General features: G+C 39.9%; 1 protein-coding gene across 1 annotated transcript; it reads right to left on the bottom strand.

Annotated features, from left to right (window-relative positions):
• Positions 1-15,164: 15,164 nt before the first annotated feature.
• On the bottom strand, positions 15,165-16,711 carry LOC103155528 (thyroxine 5-deiodinase-like). Its single transcript, XM_016663635.1, has one exon. The coding sequence runs from the start codon at positions 16,084-16,086 to the stop codon at positions 15,280-15,282; it is 807 nt and encodes a 268-aa protein (XP_016519121.1). The 5' UTR covers positions 16,087-16,711; the 3' UTR covers positions 15,165-15,279.
• Between the last annotated feature and the right edge of the window lie 1,118 nt (positions 16,712-17,829).

Here is a 17,829-nt window from a genome sequence, read left to right as displayed (position 1 = left end):
TTTGACCATCTGGATACGCGGTGCTCCGAACATTAGAGGTCAGGTCATACGGGATGGACGTGATGCGCAGAAAATGCTGAGAGCGGATCAAGAATGGAAGAGCGCTGATGGGAGAGACAACCAAGAGAGGTGCACAGTTTTTTTGTTGTTGTTTTTTTTCCTCACTGTTTTGCTTGTTTTTTTTCCCTCTTCCACTTGGCTTGGCAGCAGGCATATGTGCAGAAAAGGAGGGAGGCAAATTCAGTGGCGATTCATCTAAATTACTCTGGTAAAAGTTTTTATTTCCCTCACATACCTGTAAACTATGTTTTTTTTGGTCTTTACTACATAGATAAAATGAGCTGCTGTTTAGCATGAGGAGATGTACTGGTACTGTTATGGCCCCACTGCACATTAGTTTCACATTACATTGACAATGATTATGTTAATAGCTGTAATAATCATAAATAGAAAGTGATATTCCTCACTTGTAAAGAGCAACATTTTCAGTTTTAATGTTTTTATCACGTTGAAGTTTGGTAGTCTCTGAAAAGGATTGCAGAAGGCATCAAGTCATGTAAAAAAAAAATAAATAAATTACACCTCACAGAAACGCTTGACGTATGCATTTTCCAGAGTAGAAGATGTAAGTAATTTAAATTAAGGAACATTTTGCAATAATGGACACATTTCACAGGGATTTAATATATGCAGTTCATTACCTCTGACTAATTTAGATTTTTAAAATATTTTTATTCAACCAAAACATTTGTTTTTAAATTTAAAGGAGAGTTTTTAAATTGGTATTGAAATAATTTAAAACACTTTACAAGCACATCCTCAAACTAAACCCTAAATGTTGAACAATGCTGAAAGTAATGTATAAAGATAAAAACAAATGCACAAAATCATTCAACAATTTGAATTCAGAGTTATTCTTCATTCATTTCTCTCCATTTTTAAGTTAGCCCTGTATTATTTTTCTTGCTTTTTTATTTACAGGTGGCAGTTTTATATTTACATATCACAAATTACATATTCCTGATACTATTTCTGCTTTGTTTGATCAGCTTACTTAATAAAAGCTACTAAAGCCTCTAATCACTTTTAAGTAAAGTAGAAGTTTCTTCATTCCTTACATTCAATTATATAAAATTTAATGGAAAATGCACTTTATTTTTTCAAGCAATTAATCCTAAAGTAGGATTTAGTTTTCCCACTGAATAAACATTCTCAATTTAAGATTTGGGTCTTTCAAAAAAAAAAAAAAAAACCATTGTGCTTCTATATCAAAATATGAATTATAACTTGCATTTTTAACATATAGAACTGGATGCAAATAAACGTGTTTAACCTAATTTACAAGTCAGATTTTGACCGCTGATGAGAGAGTAAGCATTCGCTACGCATTGTTCATTTAAAAAGGGGGCATCTTCTCAGCAGAGCCGCAGAACAAACGCAGCGCCGTGGCCGACGGACACTTGCGCGTCCATCCGTTCACGTTCAATTGAGATTTCAAGGTTGGTGAAGAAAAGTCTGTTTTACTCTCCCGAGCACCACGTCGCACTAACAGCCAGGCATTTTAATTTCACGAGCACAAGTACAAGGACTCGACACTAAGCATTATTTCACAGTTGTGAAACGGATCCACAGTTCGGCTTTGCTTTACGGACATTCGCCTTGAACACAAAGCTCCGCGTGCGGCGCCTGCTCACCTGAAGGTTGGTTGGTTGGTTGGTTACGCTGCTGCCGACACGTTTGAGTTCAGGACCAAACGTACGAAAGGCGTCCAAGGAAAATCGATTCGGCGACACAAGGACTGTTACGTAAGCTTTTCGGTATTAGAATAGCTTGCTTGTTTTCGTCCACACGCACACAAACGTATCTAAAACTTTAAAATGTCAAACCCCTAGTGTGTTTCATGACGATGTTAAAAAAAAATCTATACAAAGTAGCTCAAGACTGGAAGGTGAAAGGTAAACGGTACTTTTTTTTTTTTTTTTTACAAGAGAGTCTGAAAAGTGTCAATGTTGTTCTTACAGGAGGATGTTTGACTCTGACCACTTTCCTTGCACCTGTTGGGGAAAAACAACAACAAAAAAAGCAAGTCCATAGAATGATTCTGCCACCACCATGCTTCACTGTGAGGACGGTATGTCTGTTTTCTGCTACACAGTAATTTTAAAATGTAGATTTTTGAGCACCTCCTTCATACGGAAAGTGTGCCCCCTACAGGTTGGGATGGGCACAAGGTGTATGGATACCTTTTCCCAAGGCGCAGTGTTTGAGGAGTCCACCGACTTCACTGATCGAACATACCAAGTGGAATTTTACAAAATATTTTAGAAAACATCACTGCTCCACTTTGCATTGGAGAAGAGACGCAACTAAAGAAACAGCACAACTAAAAACACCTGTCATTTAACACAATATTTAATTAATTTTAGCAGATTGTCTATATTTTTTAATATACCACCATTTTCTTAACAAACTAAAATGTTTGTATTTCTCAAGCATCTCCAGAACAATGCTATTTGTTGAACTTTTAGCCACAGAAGACGATCTCTTGAGTAAGCAGTCAAAGAACAACAATCAGTTGGAAAAAAAAAAAAAAAAAAAGCATTCGGCACGTCTTGCTTTGGAAACATTTAGGACATTTCAGAAGCGTGTTTTATCAACCATGATGGAAAAAAACCAGAACAGTCGCTCTTTCTGTTATAGAGAGATGTTAACAGACTCATAGCTGAAGTTGGTAGCACCATCCAGAGAACTTAAAGACTCATCTCATAGTGTGGCATCGCGGGGGGCGGGGGGGATGCCAGCTTTTAAAGCCTCTGCTACTGCTGTGACTGCGTTCAGGGCATTCTGCTGAATCACTTTCCCTCTCCTTCAAACTCTTGCGATGCATTCAGAAAGCCTCTGAACCGCAAGACACTTCTCACATGCTACTCGGGGATTTCAACAAGAGAAGAAAAGCAGGTGGATGATGCTCCTTCTGATCAGAGCCACACGTGTGAGCTGCAGACACGTTTCCTCGTCGGGGCGGGGAGGAGGTCTGCACTCTGACGTGCGGCACAGTAAGAAATGAGTTTGGCTGAGGCGAGGTTAACGTCTTCTGGTATTTATCTTGCACACGGAGCGTTTGCTGGTGTGCAGCCAGCTCGCAGTTTTTAATTGAGAAATCAGAAAAGAGAGAAACTCGCAGAAGTTGAGCGTCTACTTTGTCCCCGCAACCCCGACTGGCATCAGAAAAGATCTTCCGTGTCACTTGGCGTGAGAACATGAAAAGACTTTACGGTTTGAAATTTGACCTGGGTTATATTATGGAGATCAGCACCAAGTGACATCTGCAACCAACAGATCTCCAGATAAATTGATCTCATAGCAACCGCGTCCCCATGACAACCAGGATACAGATGCCACGCTGAGGTGATGTGCAGAGAGCGACTGGCTGCCAGACTGATATAAGAAAGAAACTTAACTGCATGATTCATCGAGTTTCCGTCCCGAAAAATTAGTGTTTGCATCATTGGCCTCCTACGCCATCCTGCCTATTCTTCTTGCACTAATTGCTTTCTACTCTTTTGCTCAAGGATCTTTTCCTCCCTGCGGTGTATAGACCCTCTGCAAAAATCCAAATTTTGTTCTGGTTTGAGATCTCTGTCCCTCACAAATAAAAATAAGTGTTTTAGTGCATACATAAAGAAAGACAACTTTTAGGTGAGATAAGCGTATCTCGACTTTGACAGTCTATAAACACAGGGTGACTCAATGCCAGAGTAACCTTCATCATGAAGGCTTTAACTGCCAACACCAAAGCATCATTTTTTCAGCTGGGATAAAAGACAAAAATATCTCTTCTAAGGTAACAGCGCCACAAAGTTTGATTGAATTGTTGCTGTACGACTAAAATCAGTAAACGGGCCATAAGCAATCTCTCAATGCAGTTTTGAACTTTTCCAAATTCCCGTAGCAGATAGCTGTGCTGCGATGCTAATGCTAGCTTTCAGATCAAGTATAATCGGTTTCAGCAATGCTGTTCTTAGTTCTGGCCACCAAAATAAAAGTGCTGCTATTAAAAATTGTTTTAACAGCCTACTGATGATGTTTTTCTGCTGCTAGATTTTCCATTATGGCCATTATAAAGGCAACATCTACATCCAAATAACATGACATATGCTATATTTATTTAAATTGTTCCTACACGATTAATATTCCTATAATTTTGGAAGCAATGATCAGTCAGTGTTTTTGAATCATTACCTTTCTAACATCCGATACCAGTTAGCTGTGCTGCATTGTTCATGCTGCAGTGCTAACCTTCACGAAAAGGTGGAGAAGTAAAGATTTGGTTTCTTTTGACATTGTAACTTGTAAAATTATTGTATGTGTCTACAGACGTGCAAATATTTTCTTTTGTGTGTGCTGTTTAATTTTAAAGAAGTTGCTCTGACCTTCACTAATCAACAGAGGGAGCTGCAGCACCCACACATAACATTAAGAGAAAAGGAAACTTTGAAAGTTTGTTTCAGCATAAAAGGTGCAGTGTGTGCACACCAGACTCCTAAAATAGTGAGTATTATAAAAAAAAAACCAATAAAATATGTTATCTGATTTTGTTGAGCTTTTTTTTCCAACTGTAAATGACAGAAAACAGAAAAATTGAGGTCACTAGTAAAGTTACAACAAAAGTAGGATTTGTTTGGACTTCCTCTGGCTCTCCAATTTTAATTCTTACTTTTGGGTTCCTGCCCTCACAACATAGAGGATGCTCATTTATCTTTTGCGCTACTGTTTCATCAGGAAGGTTTCAGTGACTTTTTGCCGGTCGGCTCCATTTAAACCTCAATGCAAACTGAGATCTGATCAGCAAATCGTCCTCACCTGCAACTTCTCAATCTGAAAGTGTTCTGTGTTTACACTTGAGTCTTGTTCTGCTTTCATAAGTTTTGTAGAATGTCACATTGTCGTTTTTTTTTTCTTTGCCTCTCATGAAATCAGCATAGCTCCTTTTTTTTTTTTTTTTTTTAAAAGCATTGAGACAATAGGTATTTATAATTTTAGCCAAATACAAACCTGAAGTGATCTGGATTACCTTAAACAAAAAACATAAAACATAGCATTATCTCTTCTACTTTCTATTGTATCATTTTACACAAATGCTTTCTTTTTAAAGAGTTCTCAGTAGAAATGAACCTGAATGAAAATGTGATCTATAGCAATAAAAAAAAAATTAACATTAATTTCATGGATTTCATGTGTTTGTCTTGAGCCTTTTTGTCAAAGTGCAACCAAACACTGCGCCGTATTTTGCTGGGATTTTCTGTTTATGTAACATAGATCAGGGATTGACCTTTTTGACCAATTTTTCCATTTCAAAGTGACCATCTATATTAGTCACATATAGATATTAATAATCTATTGGTTCAACAAGCTGACCTGGCTTTCATTCTGCATAAAAATCAAATCCACGTATGGTTTACCATCGAAACATAAAATAAAACGACATCATCACTCTGAAGAGGCCAGAAATTCACGTGTGATCTGAACAGATGAGTCCAAAAGTCAACTATTTGGCAATGGTGCAAAATGTTTTTGCTGCTCTAAGTGTGGCAGAAAGCCACCAAAGGATATCGCCCTGAAGGCAACAGTTTGTCTTCTGCGGTGGCGGCATAATGCTGAGGGAAAGTTTTTGTTCCAAAGCGGCAGAGAAGCAGGCAGAAGTCCAAGAGGCATTCGGTTTGGACCACATACCAGCAGCACCAGCATAGAGCTGGTTAATGTTTGGCTGTTAACTTTTTTGTTTTTTTTTCTTGTTTTCATGTTTGCGCATTACAAAAAAAAAAAAAAAAGAAATATATCGCTGCTGGCTTGTGAGTAGTTAGCACCAGACGAAATTTTAAATCTGAGTGTTTTCCAATTTGTAACTAGAAAGTTCTTAACGACTGTCCAGACAAGCTGAGTGGGGCATTCATCCAGAACAATCCTGTGGAAACAAAAAGAAAAAGAAGAGAAAAAGAAGAGAAAAACTGTTGGAGACTTCAAAAGGCTGAGACACCGAGTCAGCACTTTGTAGAGCCACCTTTTACTGCAATTCCAGCTCCAAGCCTTTTTGCCATGTGTGTCTGTGAGCTTTTGCACGTTGAAAAACTGACGCTGTCCCACGATTCTTCTTTACAAAGTTCCTTGAGCTCAGTCGGATTTGGCTTAGGGAGCATCCGAACTTCAATTTCAAGTGTTTTAAACAATTTGACATCGTAATTTGTCATTTTGATGACCATTTTCTCCCCATTTTTTCTCATGAACCAGCTTTCCTGGGGTGTGGATACTTTTTCTAATGTGCTCTGTATGAACTCAATTGTATTACCCTCATCATTTTTCTGCAAATGTACCTTTGTGCTGTTTACAAAGCTGACCTGTGCTTCTCTTGGCCTGTGCCTGTCAGCAGCAGTATGACACGTCCCTTTTTCTTTTTTTTTAAAATCACTAAAATCCCTGCTGCAGATGCCTCGGATTCTGCGTCTTCATTGAAAACTCCACCTGACTAATCTAGCAGGTGTGCTTTAGGAATAGTCCACGTTTCTGCCTGATTGAAAAAAAAACAACAAAAAAAAAAAACACAACATAAACCCCAACCTATCTGCTCTTGGTTTATCACGACATCAAAGCTTATTTACCCAGAAGTAAAGGTCAGATCCAAATTACAAGGAGGTTTGTGGAATATCTTTCCTGATGGCTACACTGTCCCATGGTTACAAACCTTGTTTTCCAAATCATATGACTTGAAGTGCTTGGAGTGAAATGGAAAGTCATGGGATTGGCCAGATGAAGAGATACAATTTTAACAAGGCATCTTATGTCCTGCCAAGCGGTACCTTGTCTTAAATAGTATCATGATTATGACATAGGAATATTTTTCTCAGCTCTACACAGTTTTTTTTTTTTGCTGGAGGCGGAGCTCCGAGGGTTGCTCTAAGGCGATCTGTTTTTCACGGACAATCGGCTCCTTCTTTTGTCTCAATAACCCTGAGTGAAGAGGTGGGGGTCACGTCAGTGACTGGATAATATCATCTCATTCTTAATCAGCGTCTTATGATGAGCCATTTTGCTTCTAATAAGGCTTAATGGCGATTGTGCAAAAGCTGTGGATATATTTAAATGCCCCGTTGCTGTCAGTGGCTGACGATTACAGAGGCTGGAGTTCACAGTTTCGTTCAGTTGTTATGATTCGATTCATATTTTATTCGAACGACGGCTGAATCCAGCTCTTTGGCACACCCTGCAAGCGAGGGTTTCAATATAAGTCTGGATAAATATAAGTTATCAGAGCTTCGGCATCCTGTCATAATCGACCATTTCAGGGCTCATCTCTGAAATAGAGTTTATTTGTGATAAGACAGTTTCATGTGCTATTCAGCGACCGATAACTTGAACAAGAAAGCAAGCTCACCGAAATTAAACATCTGTGTGCAGATCGGAACAGGGGATCCATTGACTGGTTTAAATCAAATGAGGTTTTATAAAACGTCCATCCGTTCTCTATACCTGCTTGCCCTCGCTGGGTCCAGCGGTCGCTTTATAAAACATTAAATCTCTAAATTAGGACATTCTTGCAAATTCTGTTTGGTGCCTGTTAGTCTGGGAATGAAGAAATACATTTCTGAAATAGACACACAAAAAAAGCTAATAAATAAAAGCCATATTTGTCAGAGACATGCAGTTTGGGGAGTTTTCATTACAAAAACTATCCTCCCGGAGCGCGTCCTGCAAGTGGGTCACAGAGCGCTGATGTCACAGCAGCTATCTATAGGAGTTCATGAAGTGTCACTAATCCATCAGGTTAGCGGAACGGCTGGTGAAGATCTGAGATAGAGGTCTTTCAAGGTGCAGCTGCAGACATGGAAAAAACAAACAAACAAACAAACAAACAAACGAAACCAGCATTTGGTTCTCTTGACCTAGCTTTGGAAAAAAAAGGTTTTGATTGTTGATGGTTCATCGTAGTTGTCCGATGAAATAGGGAAGCATGGTGGCGACAGCATTATGCTGTGGGGTTGCTTTCCTTTAGCACACCCATGGAATATCTTGTAACTTTTATCCTGCAACTTTGCACTTACATGTTGGTCTCTCACATAAAAACCTCATGTAATACGGTGACATTTATGATTATGTTGCGACAAAATGTGGAAATGTTTGAAGGGGTCTGAATCCTTATGAAAGGCGTTAAATGGAAATTTATATGACAAGTGGAAAAGTACATTGACAAGGACCTGACAATTATCTCAACCTAAACAGCAACAGGTGTCACGTAAATGACCAGAAAACAGGACAGTCGTTACCTCCACTGCAAACGCACCAAAACACATCAGTCTGGATGCTTTTGTAAATCATTTTTCATTGTAATTTGGCTTGGTTATTGATTAGGAAAATGTAAGTTTTGTGCTTCCGTTTCTTGCAGGTCAAAATTAATTTAATTTATTTTGTTTTAAGGAAACTTGAGCATCTTCACAATTTCTGAGAACGATCTAGTACCTCCAGCTTTTGGCAGAAAGTGTAACTGTTGCGAATCCCATATTAGGAGAGAGGAAATTCTTTATTTCTTCAAGACTTTGGGGGTTGGGGGAAAAGCCTCCAGAATCATTGGAGACACTTTGAATTTAGGAAAGTGCTGTTAAATTAGAAAGAAACTCGAGTGTGATGCAAAGAATATCTTTCAAGTGAGCTGTGATATATTTTATTTTTCATTTTTAGTGAACTCTTTGCCATACATGTAGTTTTGATGCCCCGTATCGTATCATATCGTATCATATCTTACCGTACTGTATCGTACCATATTGTATCATATCTTACCGTACTGTATCGTACCGTGTCACTTCTTTTTTTACAAAACACCTTGAAACAACAACAATGCAGACCATAATGTTTTACAGAAAGATATGGAACCAAAGGGTTAGAAGAATAAAGGAAAGAAATAAAACATATCAAATAAAAGTATAGTTTGTTACATTTGGAGGATTACTGAGAAAAGACGAAAAAGGGGAAAAAAAGTCTGTCTGTTCGATAAGCCTGAAACAACAGTTTTACACTTCTCAGACGAATTTTACAACAAAATGTCCTAAAAAATAATTCTGTGATCATTAGCTCCAGTGAAACAAACATGTCACAATATCTAGTGTCTAAAAATCTACATTATAATCCTGCTGTGAAATTACTGATCCTATCTTTTAGATTTGTATTGTGCTGTCTGTAAAAGACGCTAATTTTTGTATTAAAACTCTTTTCAGTTAATTTCGGTTCAGTTTTTATTGACATCCCAAAGGGTAATTGGTTTCCAGCAGGCAACATAAATACAGAGACACCATCCACAAAAGACGTCTTATTCACTCTGTTAGCACAGCACATTTGGGATTTAAATTTTTATTTTTATTTTACTTGTTTTGGACTGATTTATAACAGATCATAAAATCACAAATTTTCAGCGTTTCTAAGATTATGATTGGCTAAGCATGACTTGAATTAAACTGAGTAAATTTAGAGTTGGAAATAAATTACCAACTTTGCCGTGGAACGGTAAGCTTTGCAAACCCGCAAGTTGCGACTGCAGCATGCATGTTATGCTGGACAAGTGGTCAGGTCTCAAGTAAGTAAGAAAGTAGGAAAGTAAAGCCTGGGAATGACGGGTGAAGTGAAACTAAAAGTCCTGATTAATCACAATTGATTTTGTGAATAATTTAAATCATAAATTAATTGTGATTAACCACAGTTTACTCTGTGGTCTCTCTTTTTTTTTTTGTAAAAAAAAATAAATAAAAAAGAAGTCCTCCAGAGGATAGTGAGGGGAGCTTACTACAAAGGGTCACTAGTCCTTATACCTATTAATCCAGTTAATAATATTTTTGTGTACAAATCTGTTAAAAAGTTATCAGAAAAACACTGGATTGTTCTTTATTCACAACCATTTATCTTGGAATGAAAATAAAATACATTGAGATAGATAGATAGATAGATAGATAGATAGATAGATAGATAGATAGATAGATAGATAGATAGATAGATAGATAGATAGATAGATAGATANAGATAGATAGATAGATAGATAGATAGATAGATAGATAGATAGATAGATAGATAGATAGATAGATAGATAGATAGATAGATAGATAGATGTTTTTCCTCTGGGTTGAATTCTGAGTTTCTCCACAAAAATGGGATTTAAGAGATAATAAAAAAGTAAGTTGTCTGTTTGCATTGTCTAAGGCAGAATGATATTTCTGACATGCCGGGTGCCGCAGACACACATCAGTCACATTTAGTGACTCACACGTTTCTGGCTGAAGCGCAGTCGGGGGAAACGGCGCTTACATAACCTGGTTTAGAGTGATAGATCCTGTCAAGCTTCTGCAGCGCTCACATCTTTTAAAGACTCTTCATTCCCCGATGACGATGATGGCGCTAACATCTGGTCGCAAGCGGACAGATTCCCAGCAGATCTTTGACCAGCTTCAGCCCCACAAGGCCCGTTTAACCACTGTTAAATTGGATTTGCGTCACGATCTCCTTAAAGCCTGTTACCTATACGTTGTTTGCTATTACACTTTTTTCTTCCACTCAATTTTCCATTAATATGCCTGCTAAAAGCCAGTGTCTTCTTCAGCAATGTCCTGTTGTGATTTACCGTTCTTGTGGAGGGGTACAATGACTATTTGCTGGGTGACGGCAAGTCACCATTGTTCTCCAGGATTGTTTTGACCATAACTTTGCAACTTTGCAATATTGAAATATAGCAAAATATTACATAGAACACGTTTGGTGCTCCTATGTAAAATTCTAACTTCCCCTAACTTGAACATGCCCATGGCTTCAGTCAATATAGATCTGGAACATATTTTGCTCTACAGTGAATGAAAGTAGTTGGTAAAACTATCTTTCATAGTATCAACTGAAAAGGAAATGTATTTATTTTTGTCAAATAAAAATATACATAATATAAATAAAATCTCTTCATGGTCTGACAAGTCAATCTGACGATCTGGCAATAGACTGACGATTATTAGATTGTCGGATTGACGATAATCTCCCAGATATTCAGATCGTCTGGCAAAATGTTTAAGTCTTGATACAACTCTTATTTTGCTTCATCCCAATACTTTGACTAAGCCATTGTAAATTGTGACTATATGTTTATTTGAACCATTCCATTGTTGCTCTGCCTGGGTGTTTAGGATAGCTGTCCTGCTGGCTGGTGAAGTTCTCAGGTCTTCTGCAACCTCTTAAGGTACTTTTCCACTAGACCTCCTATAACCAAACCGGCCAGATTCATTTTCCATTAGTAGATTCGGAGCAGCTCTAGTCCGGCGGTTCTCAGATTTTCGTACCTACTTCCGGGGTAATACTAGCATCATCGAGGACGGTAAGGCATCGCAGCGATTTTATTGGCAGCTGACTGCATTCGTTGATTGGCTCACACTTTACCTCACTGAAAACTGCAAACAGCATCACTAGCGGCGCCAGGAACAAATGCGTCACCTTTGCAGCAGTACGACCGTGATTTAGCGTCGCTGTTAGCAGCTGGTTGCAATAAAGAAGAGAAACGGTTCCGCCGTGGTCAGCTTTCTGACGGAGCTGCAGTTTCGCCCCGACAGTGTGAAACACCAGAACTACATATTAGGATATGTAAATTTTTATTTTTCTGTTTGATTTTAAATAAATAAATGAATGAATGAATAAATAAATAAATAAAATGCCACATTGTAATTATGTGTATAGCGAAATAATCAGCTGATCTTTATCGTTATCTTTGGGTCAGCAATGAATTTCTATAAGACAAAATGTATCTGGGTTTGAGTCCGTCAGAACCAGAACCTCGAGGTTCTGCGTCACGCAACACTGACAGCAGCTGCGCGCTCACGTCCCGCCCACGTGAGCGCACGTGAAGAACAGAGCATTTAATTGGAAAGCAAAGCTCCAATAATATCACCTGGGGTAAAAACCGAACCGCACATTAACCGGTTAGAGCGCGACTTGCCAGTGGAAAAGCGCCTCTGGGTTTCCTTTGCCACACATTTATAGTTAGACCTTATTAACTTACCACTACTTGCTGAAGTGGAGAATTTAAATTGTATTTATTTACCCTGTTGGTTAACCAGGACTTGCTGAAGTGGAGAATTTAAATTGTATTTATTTACCCTGTTGGTTAACCAGGACTTGCTGAAGTGGAGAATTTAAATTGTATTTATTTAACCAGGTGAGATAATTCAGTACTAATGGTTATTTACAACACCAACCTGGGATGATGGGATGAAAACGTGTAAATTCTGTGTATCTTTTCCTTCACTTCGCAAATATGTACTATTTATGTTGAGTCGAAAATAAACTACACAATAAAGGGCACATTTTTACCCCTGTATTATATGCTATTGTATATGTCCTTCTGTTTCAGTAATAATGATACTTATTAATCCTCCGATGTTTGCTACCCAGTAGAACAGAACAGCAGTGTTTTTCCACTGGCCACTTGACCAGATAAAGCAAACCTAATCTCTTTAGGGACACAAAGTTCTCCAGAATCATGTGCCATTTTTCTTATTGTTGTTTACTTTATTAAAGACAGTAACTATGATGATATATTTACTGTTGCTAAACAAGAAAGCAATGCTGAAACTGTTTGTAATCCATAATCCCTTGACCTCCTTAGGCGACCTATTAGCAGCTCGATGGCAGATACCGGCGGCCTGTTCGCTTCCTCTGATTTGTCAGGCATTGCTGATTGACTGACCTTCTTTAATCACTTTATTGCTCCAGAAGAGCTGCAGCTTGGCCAAAAATGTGAAATTCAAACAGATACGCAGCCTTTCTCGTCAGAAAACAGACCATCGGAGGGAGCGCGTCGGCTCCCCACGCTCTCAGCTTGGCCCTGTTCGCCGCATGCCACGTTGATCCTCCGGGGCCGACACACAAGCGAAAAACTGGGCAAATTATAACCACACAGTAGCAAGTCGGGCCACATGGGATCAACAGCATTCACATTGCTCTCTAATCCAAATTGCATTTGTCAGAGTGTGTTTGTACGCAGCCGAAAACACACTTGCAGGGGGATGAAAAGAAAAGCGAAGAAGATGGACTGATTAAAGAGGCTGCAAGACATCACCTAAACAGCATTTGCTTTTTGCTTCTTTTTTTGTTTGTTTGTTTTGTTATTCCTAGAGAATAAAAGCTTTGCAAAGTTAATATGAATATACAAGTTTGATTAAACACTACAAAGCTGTGGAACATGACTCCCCCGTGAGTTTGAGCTTTTCTGCAAATTATATTTCAGTTTCAAGCACAGCAAGATTTATTCATGACGGCTCTCGGAGAAACGATGATCACGTGTAGATCATTTCTTTTCATGTCCGAATAAAACCTAATCCTCATTTTATGTTTCTGACAATTAGTTTACACAATCATCTCTTTCCTCGCATGCGAAACGGGTTGTTCAGTTAAAAACAGGCAAGTTTAAACGTAGTGAAACTGATACGAGTGACATTAACCGCAGAGCTTCACCTTCTCAGGTGGAAGAATCTGTCGACTGTCTTGGACGCAACAATTGCGTCAGGAAAGATGCTCCGGTCAGGGGCGAAACAATGAGTGTGGGATAAAATTTAGGCTGGACATCGAGCTTGAACGCACAGTTCCCACAGGGAGACACGGTGCTGATGGCCTGATGCTGTGGGAATGCTTTGTTTTCAGGAAAGTCCGTGGAAAATGCCGTTCTCCTTTGTTTTGCCTGTCACCACGCCTCACCCTGAGATCAGTGAGCTCAGTTTGTTGTGTAGACTTTGCTTTCTGGTCAAACATGCTGTCTTCGTACCCCATATAAATAATCGTCTTCCTTTCCGACCCCGCAGCGTCAACACGACCCTAAACATGTTCAAAGTTTTTGTCACCAAGGCTATAAAATATCACAAAAATGTGAGTTACTATATTTAGAACTTTATAATTGGATTGTGTTTTCATTTCCCCCCCACTGCTTATGCTTAAATTAAATGCATACAGTTGCTTAATTTTTCTGAAATGATAATAAAGATGTTATGTAAGCATCAGAGGTTTCTATTTTTTGTTTATTTTTTTGCTTCAGAAAAAAAAATATTGAGCCCATTCACAGCAACAGGAACGAAATATGTCACTCTTTCTAACCATAGTTGGTACGATTTATTGAATAAATGCACCTGAGTCTGTATCTGAATAAAAAATGCCTCGATAATTGAGGCCCTATTATATTAGAAGAGAGGTCGGGGGGAAATCTATTAAAAAATTAACACTTTTTATTACACCTAACATTTTTCATTTAGGAAGATTTGTCTCTTTCTACATATCTTTTTCCCTCCAAAAGGCAGGTATTAATGAAATTAATGATGAATGAAATAAACCTAAATTCCGCTGTACTTCAATTGTGTGTGTGCGTGCGCGTGTGTGTGTGGGCCGCACAAAAATCACCCATAAGACCACAAAAGGCACCCGGACCTCACATTTGATAACCCTAGTTCGGATTAAAACCTTTCTAGGTTTTCAATAGTCTAGTTAAAGAACAAATACGCTCATTTAATGCGACACACTTACAAAAAAACAAAAATAAATAAAAATAAATAAATAACTTTAAGGTGTCTCCCCACCTTTCATCTGATCTGAATTTTATTTTATTTATTTATTTAAAAAAAAAACAACAACATATTTTTCAGCTACATCGTTTTCAACATCACATCGTTTGGCAGTGAACCACAGAGGGAGCGAGCATCCAGCTAATATTGCTCTGCTTCCAGTGTCAGGAACATCAGTGTCGGTTTTCTGGATGCGCCTTTTAAAAACCGAACTTCACACAGACGCCAAAGTGAGATATTAAGCTGAATGCACGCTCCTTCACACACACACACACACACACCCTCATACGCACACACACACACACACACACACAATAGAAAAATAGTGGTCACCAACTGAACCCAGCTTCAATTGATTCAAATACTTTTTTCCATACAAAAAAGAGAAAAAAAAAATCGCTATGAGGAATCAATTTAAAGTCATGACAACACAGTTTAACAGCCTACAATCTAAAGGCGTCAACTTAAACTGAACCCCTATCTGTCAGTCCTGAACATCTTAATGCAATAGAAACAACATATATATATATATATATATATATATATATATATATAATATTCATATATAATGTGCCATGTGTGAACGTTTGATAGCAGCATCTGGATATTTTGCACTGTGGGTTTGGACACTAAAGCGGAGGGCAGAGCAGCAGGGCAGGTTCGGCTACACACACAGCACCTCCTTCTGGGGGTCCATCACCTCTTTTCTGTATTGCTCCAGCCAGTTCTTCAGTTCCGAGATCCGGTAGCCTTCCGGACCCCTCCCACCCTGGTACACCACCCGCTCATCCATCACGATGTAAAGTCTCTCAAAGTAGGCTCCGTAAGCGGCGTTGGACGAGTTGTCCATGTTGTCCACCACCACGTTGCTCTCTGGCACCTCGGTGAACATCAGCTGCGCGGCTCTCAGCCGGTCCTCCAGGCAGCGGTGCTTGGGGATCTGGTAGGGCGCGTCGGAGCTCACCCAGCCGTCCGACGGGTGCGCCTCCTCGATGTACACAACTAAGAAGTCCGCGATGTCCGCGTACTGCCTGACGACGCGCTGGAACGTCGCCAGGCGCGTCATGAACGGCGGTCAGGAGCAGCTGCCAAAGTTGAGGACGAGCGGTCTCTTCCCTTTCGTGCAGTCCAGAATCCGGACCTGCCGCCGCTCCTGGACCAGCACCACCTCGGTGTTGGGGGCAGCCTCCCCGAGGTGCGCCGATTTGAGAAAGTCCAGCTTCTGGCCGTGCCACACGGCCCTGAGGGACTCCCAGGTGAACATCTTGTTGGAGTCGGAGACGCACACCGGCGGGTCGTCCGGGCTGTCCTGGCGCTCGCCCATTTTCAGCAGCACTTTTCTCCTGATGCACAGGAAATCCAGGAACCACAGCATGACGGCGGCCAGCAGGAACCGGGGCAGCAGCATCAGGCACAGGGCTGCGTGTTTCAGCGCCCTCGCCATTTGGACACCGCCGGAGTCGTCCATCATCTCTTCCCTTGCCGATAGGACGACACCGAGGCAACTAATATTCAGTCACCTTTAGCCATTGGAGAAAACAATCTGACGCAGGCAGGACCTCTTTTTATAGGTACAGCAGCATTTGAATAATAGAAGAAAAAAACACGCCTCCCTCCGGTACCCGCACCGCCCACTCACATGGAGGGGATTACCTCCCGTCAACTCTGGGCTTCAGAAACACAGAGGTGGGGAGTGAGGAGAGGAGTGACGGAGAGGGAGGGTGAGCGCCGAGGGCAGCCTGGATGGCTGTCAGTCCAGATGCCTGTTAAACATGACACTCCTTGTGAGAACGTGCAATTGAGTGGGCCGTTTCCGTGGAATGGTGGGGGTAAACCCACGCGTTCAGTTCCCGCGCAAACACTGCAGGTCCTGCGAGTCGGGGGGGAAAACATTTGCCTCATCCTCCGGGAAACTAGAATCACTTTGTCACGATGCCAGCCGGCGGCCGCCAGACGGCGCTGCAGTGACACCAGACAAGAGGCCCCGTGTTTTTAGAAAGCAGCGAGAACCCCACGGACACTTTCAGAGAGAAGCGGGAGAGGTAGCAAAACTGGTGGTTTTTCGGTCAACTTAAATGCAGGGAACTACATTTTGGGAAAAACAAACAAACAAACAAACAAACAAACAACAACAACAGCAATAAATAAATAAATAAATAAATAAATAAATAAAACAAACAAACAAAAAAAATAGTTAAAGTTTTGACTTCTACCCAACATGGTGGTGACAGCATCATGCTGTGGTCCAGATTTAAATCAAGATATCAATATTGCTATTGACTGAAACACACACTCTCTGTCTCTCGCTCTCTCTCTCTTTTTGTAACTCTGAGCTTTTCTGCAAATTTAAATAGGCAGTAAATCCATTCACTGAGTGTGAAAAACTTGGTGTTTCTATAAAGTGTCGACTCAAGGCGGCTCAAGGTTTATTGTTTGGAGAGAGAATCACATAAACTTATTGTAGGTGAAGATTAGAAGACAATAAACAGACATCATAAAACCTTTTTAATACTTTCTAGTAAAAAAAAAAAAAAATCAGGTTCATTTCCATATCTCGAATCTGACAAGGGAAATCTTACGTTTTTCGAAAACACTGTGTGGCAAAAAAACAAACAAACAAACAAAAAAACAACTAAATCTGTAAAACCAACTGGTGGTGGCAACTGTGTGAAAAATATAGGGCAAGTTCTGGAAAACATAATACTTCAGAACCAGAGTGGAGGTTCACCTTCCAGCATCACTAAACACTCAGCCATGAGTTCAGTTGGATGATTTCACATCAAGCGCATGTTCATATGGTCTAGAGTGGCCCAGTCAAAGTCCAAGACAATCCTGTTGGTGCGTTGCTCCTCCCGGGAAGTTTTTCCATCTAATCTGATTGGTCCTGATCCGTGTTTGCCAAGAAGAACAGGCCGAAATTTCAGCTTCCAGATATGCAAAGCGGATGGAGACAAGAGCAAACAATTTATAAACGAAAGCCTGGATGTGCTAATTTGTTCTCAGTCAACTAAATTGCTGTGTTTTTTGGCCAAATTCTCTGGCAAACGGTGAATGAAAGTCACCGGATCATGCTCATTATTTTGAAGTGACACCAAAAAGCGTTTCCCAGCGCAATCACAGTTAGGTTTTAATTATCCTTAATTCAATTAGCATTGTGTATCTTCGCCGAGGTATTTTATCTCGTCAGCTGAATTTCTCGCGTTCTGCCGTCCAG

The sequence above is a fragment of the Poecilia formosa genome, unplaced genomic scaffold (genome assembly GCF_000485575.1).
Source record: "Poecilia formosa unplaced genomic scaffold, Poecilia_formosa-5.1.2 Scaffold434, whole genome shotgun sequence".
In the NCBI taxonomy this organism is placed as follows: Eukaryota; Metazoa; Chordata; class Actinopteri; order Cyprinodontiformes; family Poeciliidae; genus Poecilia; species Poecilia formosa.
This window is presented reverse-complemented; position numbering and strand designations above follow the sequence as displayed.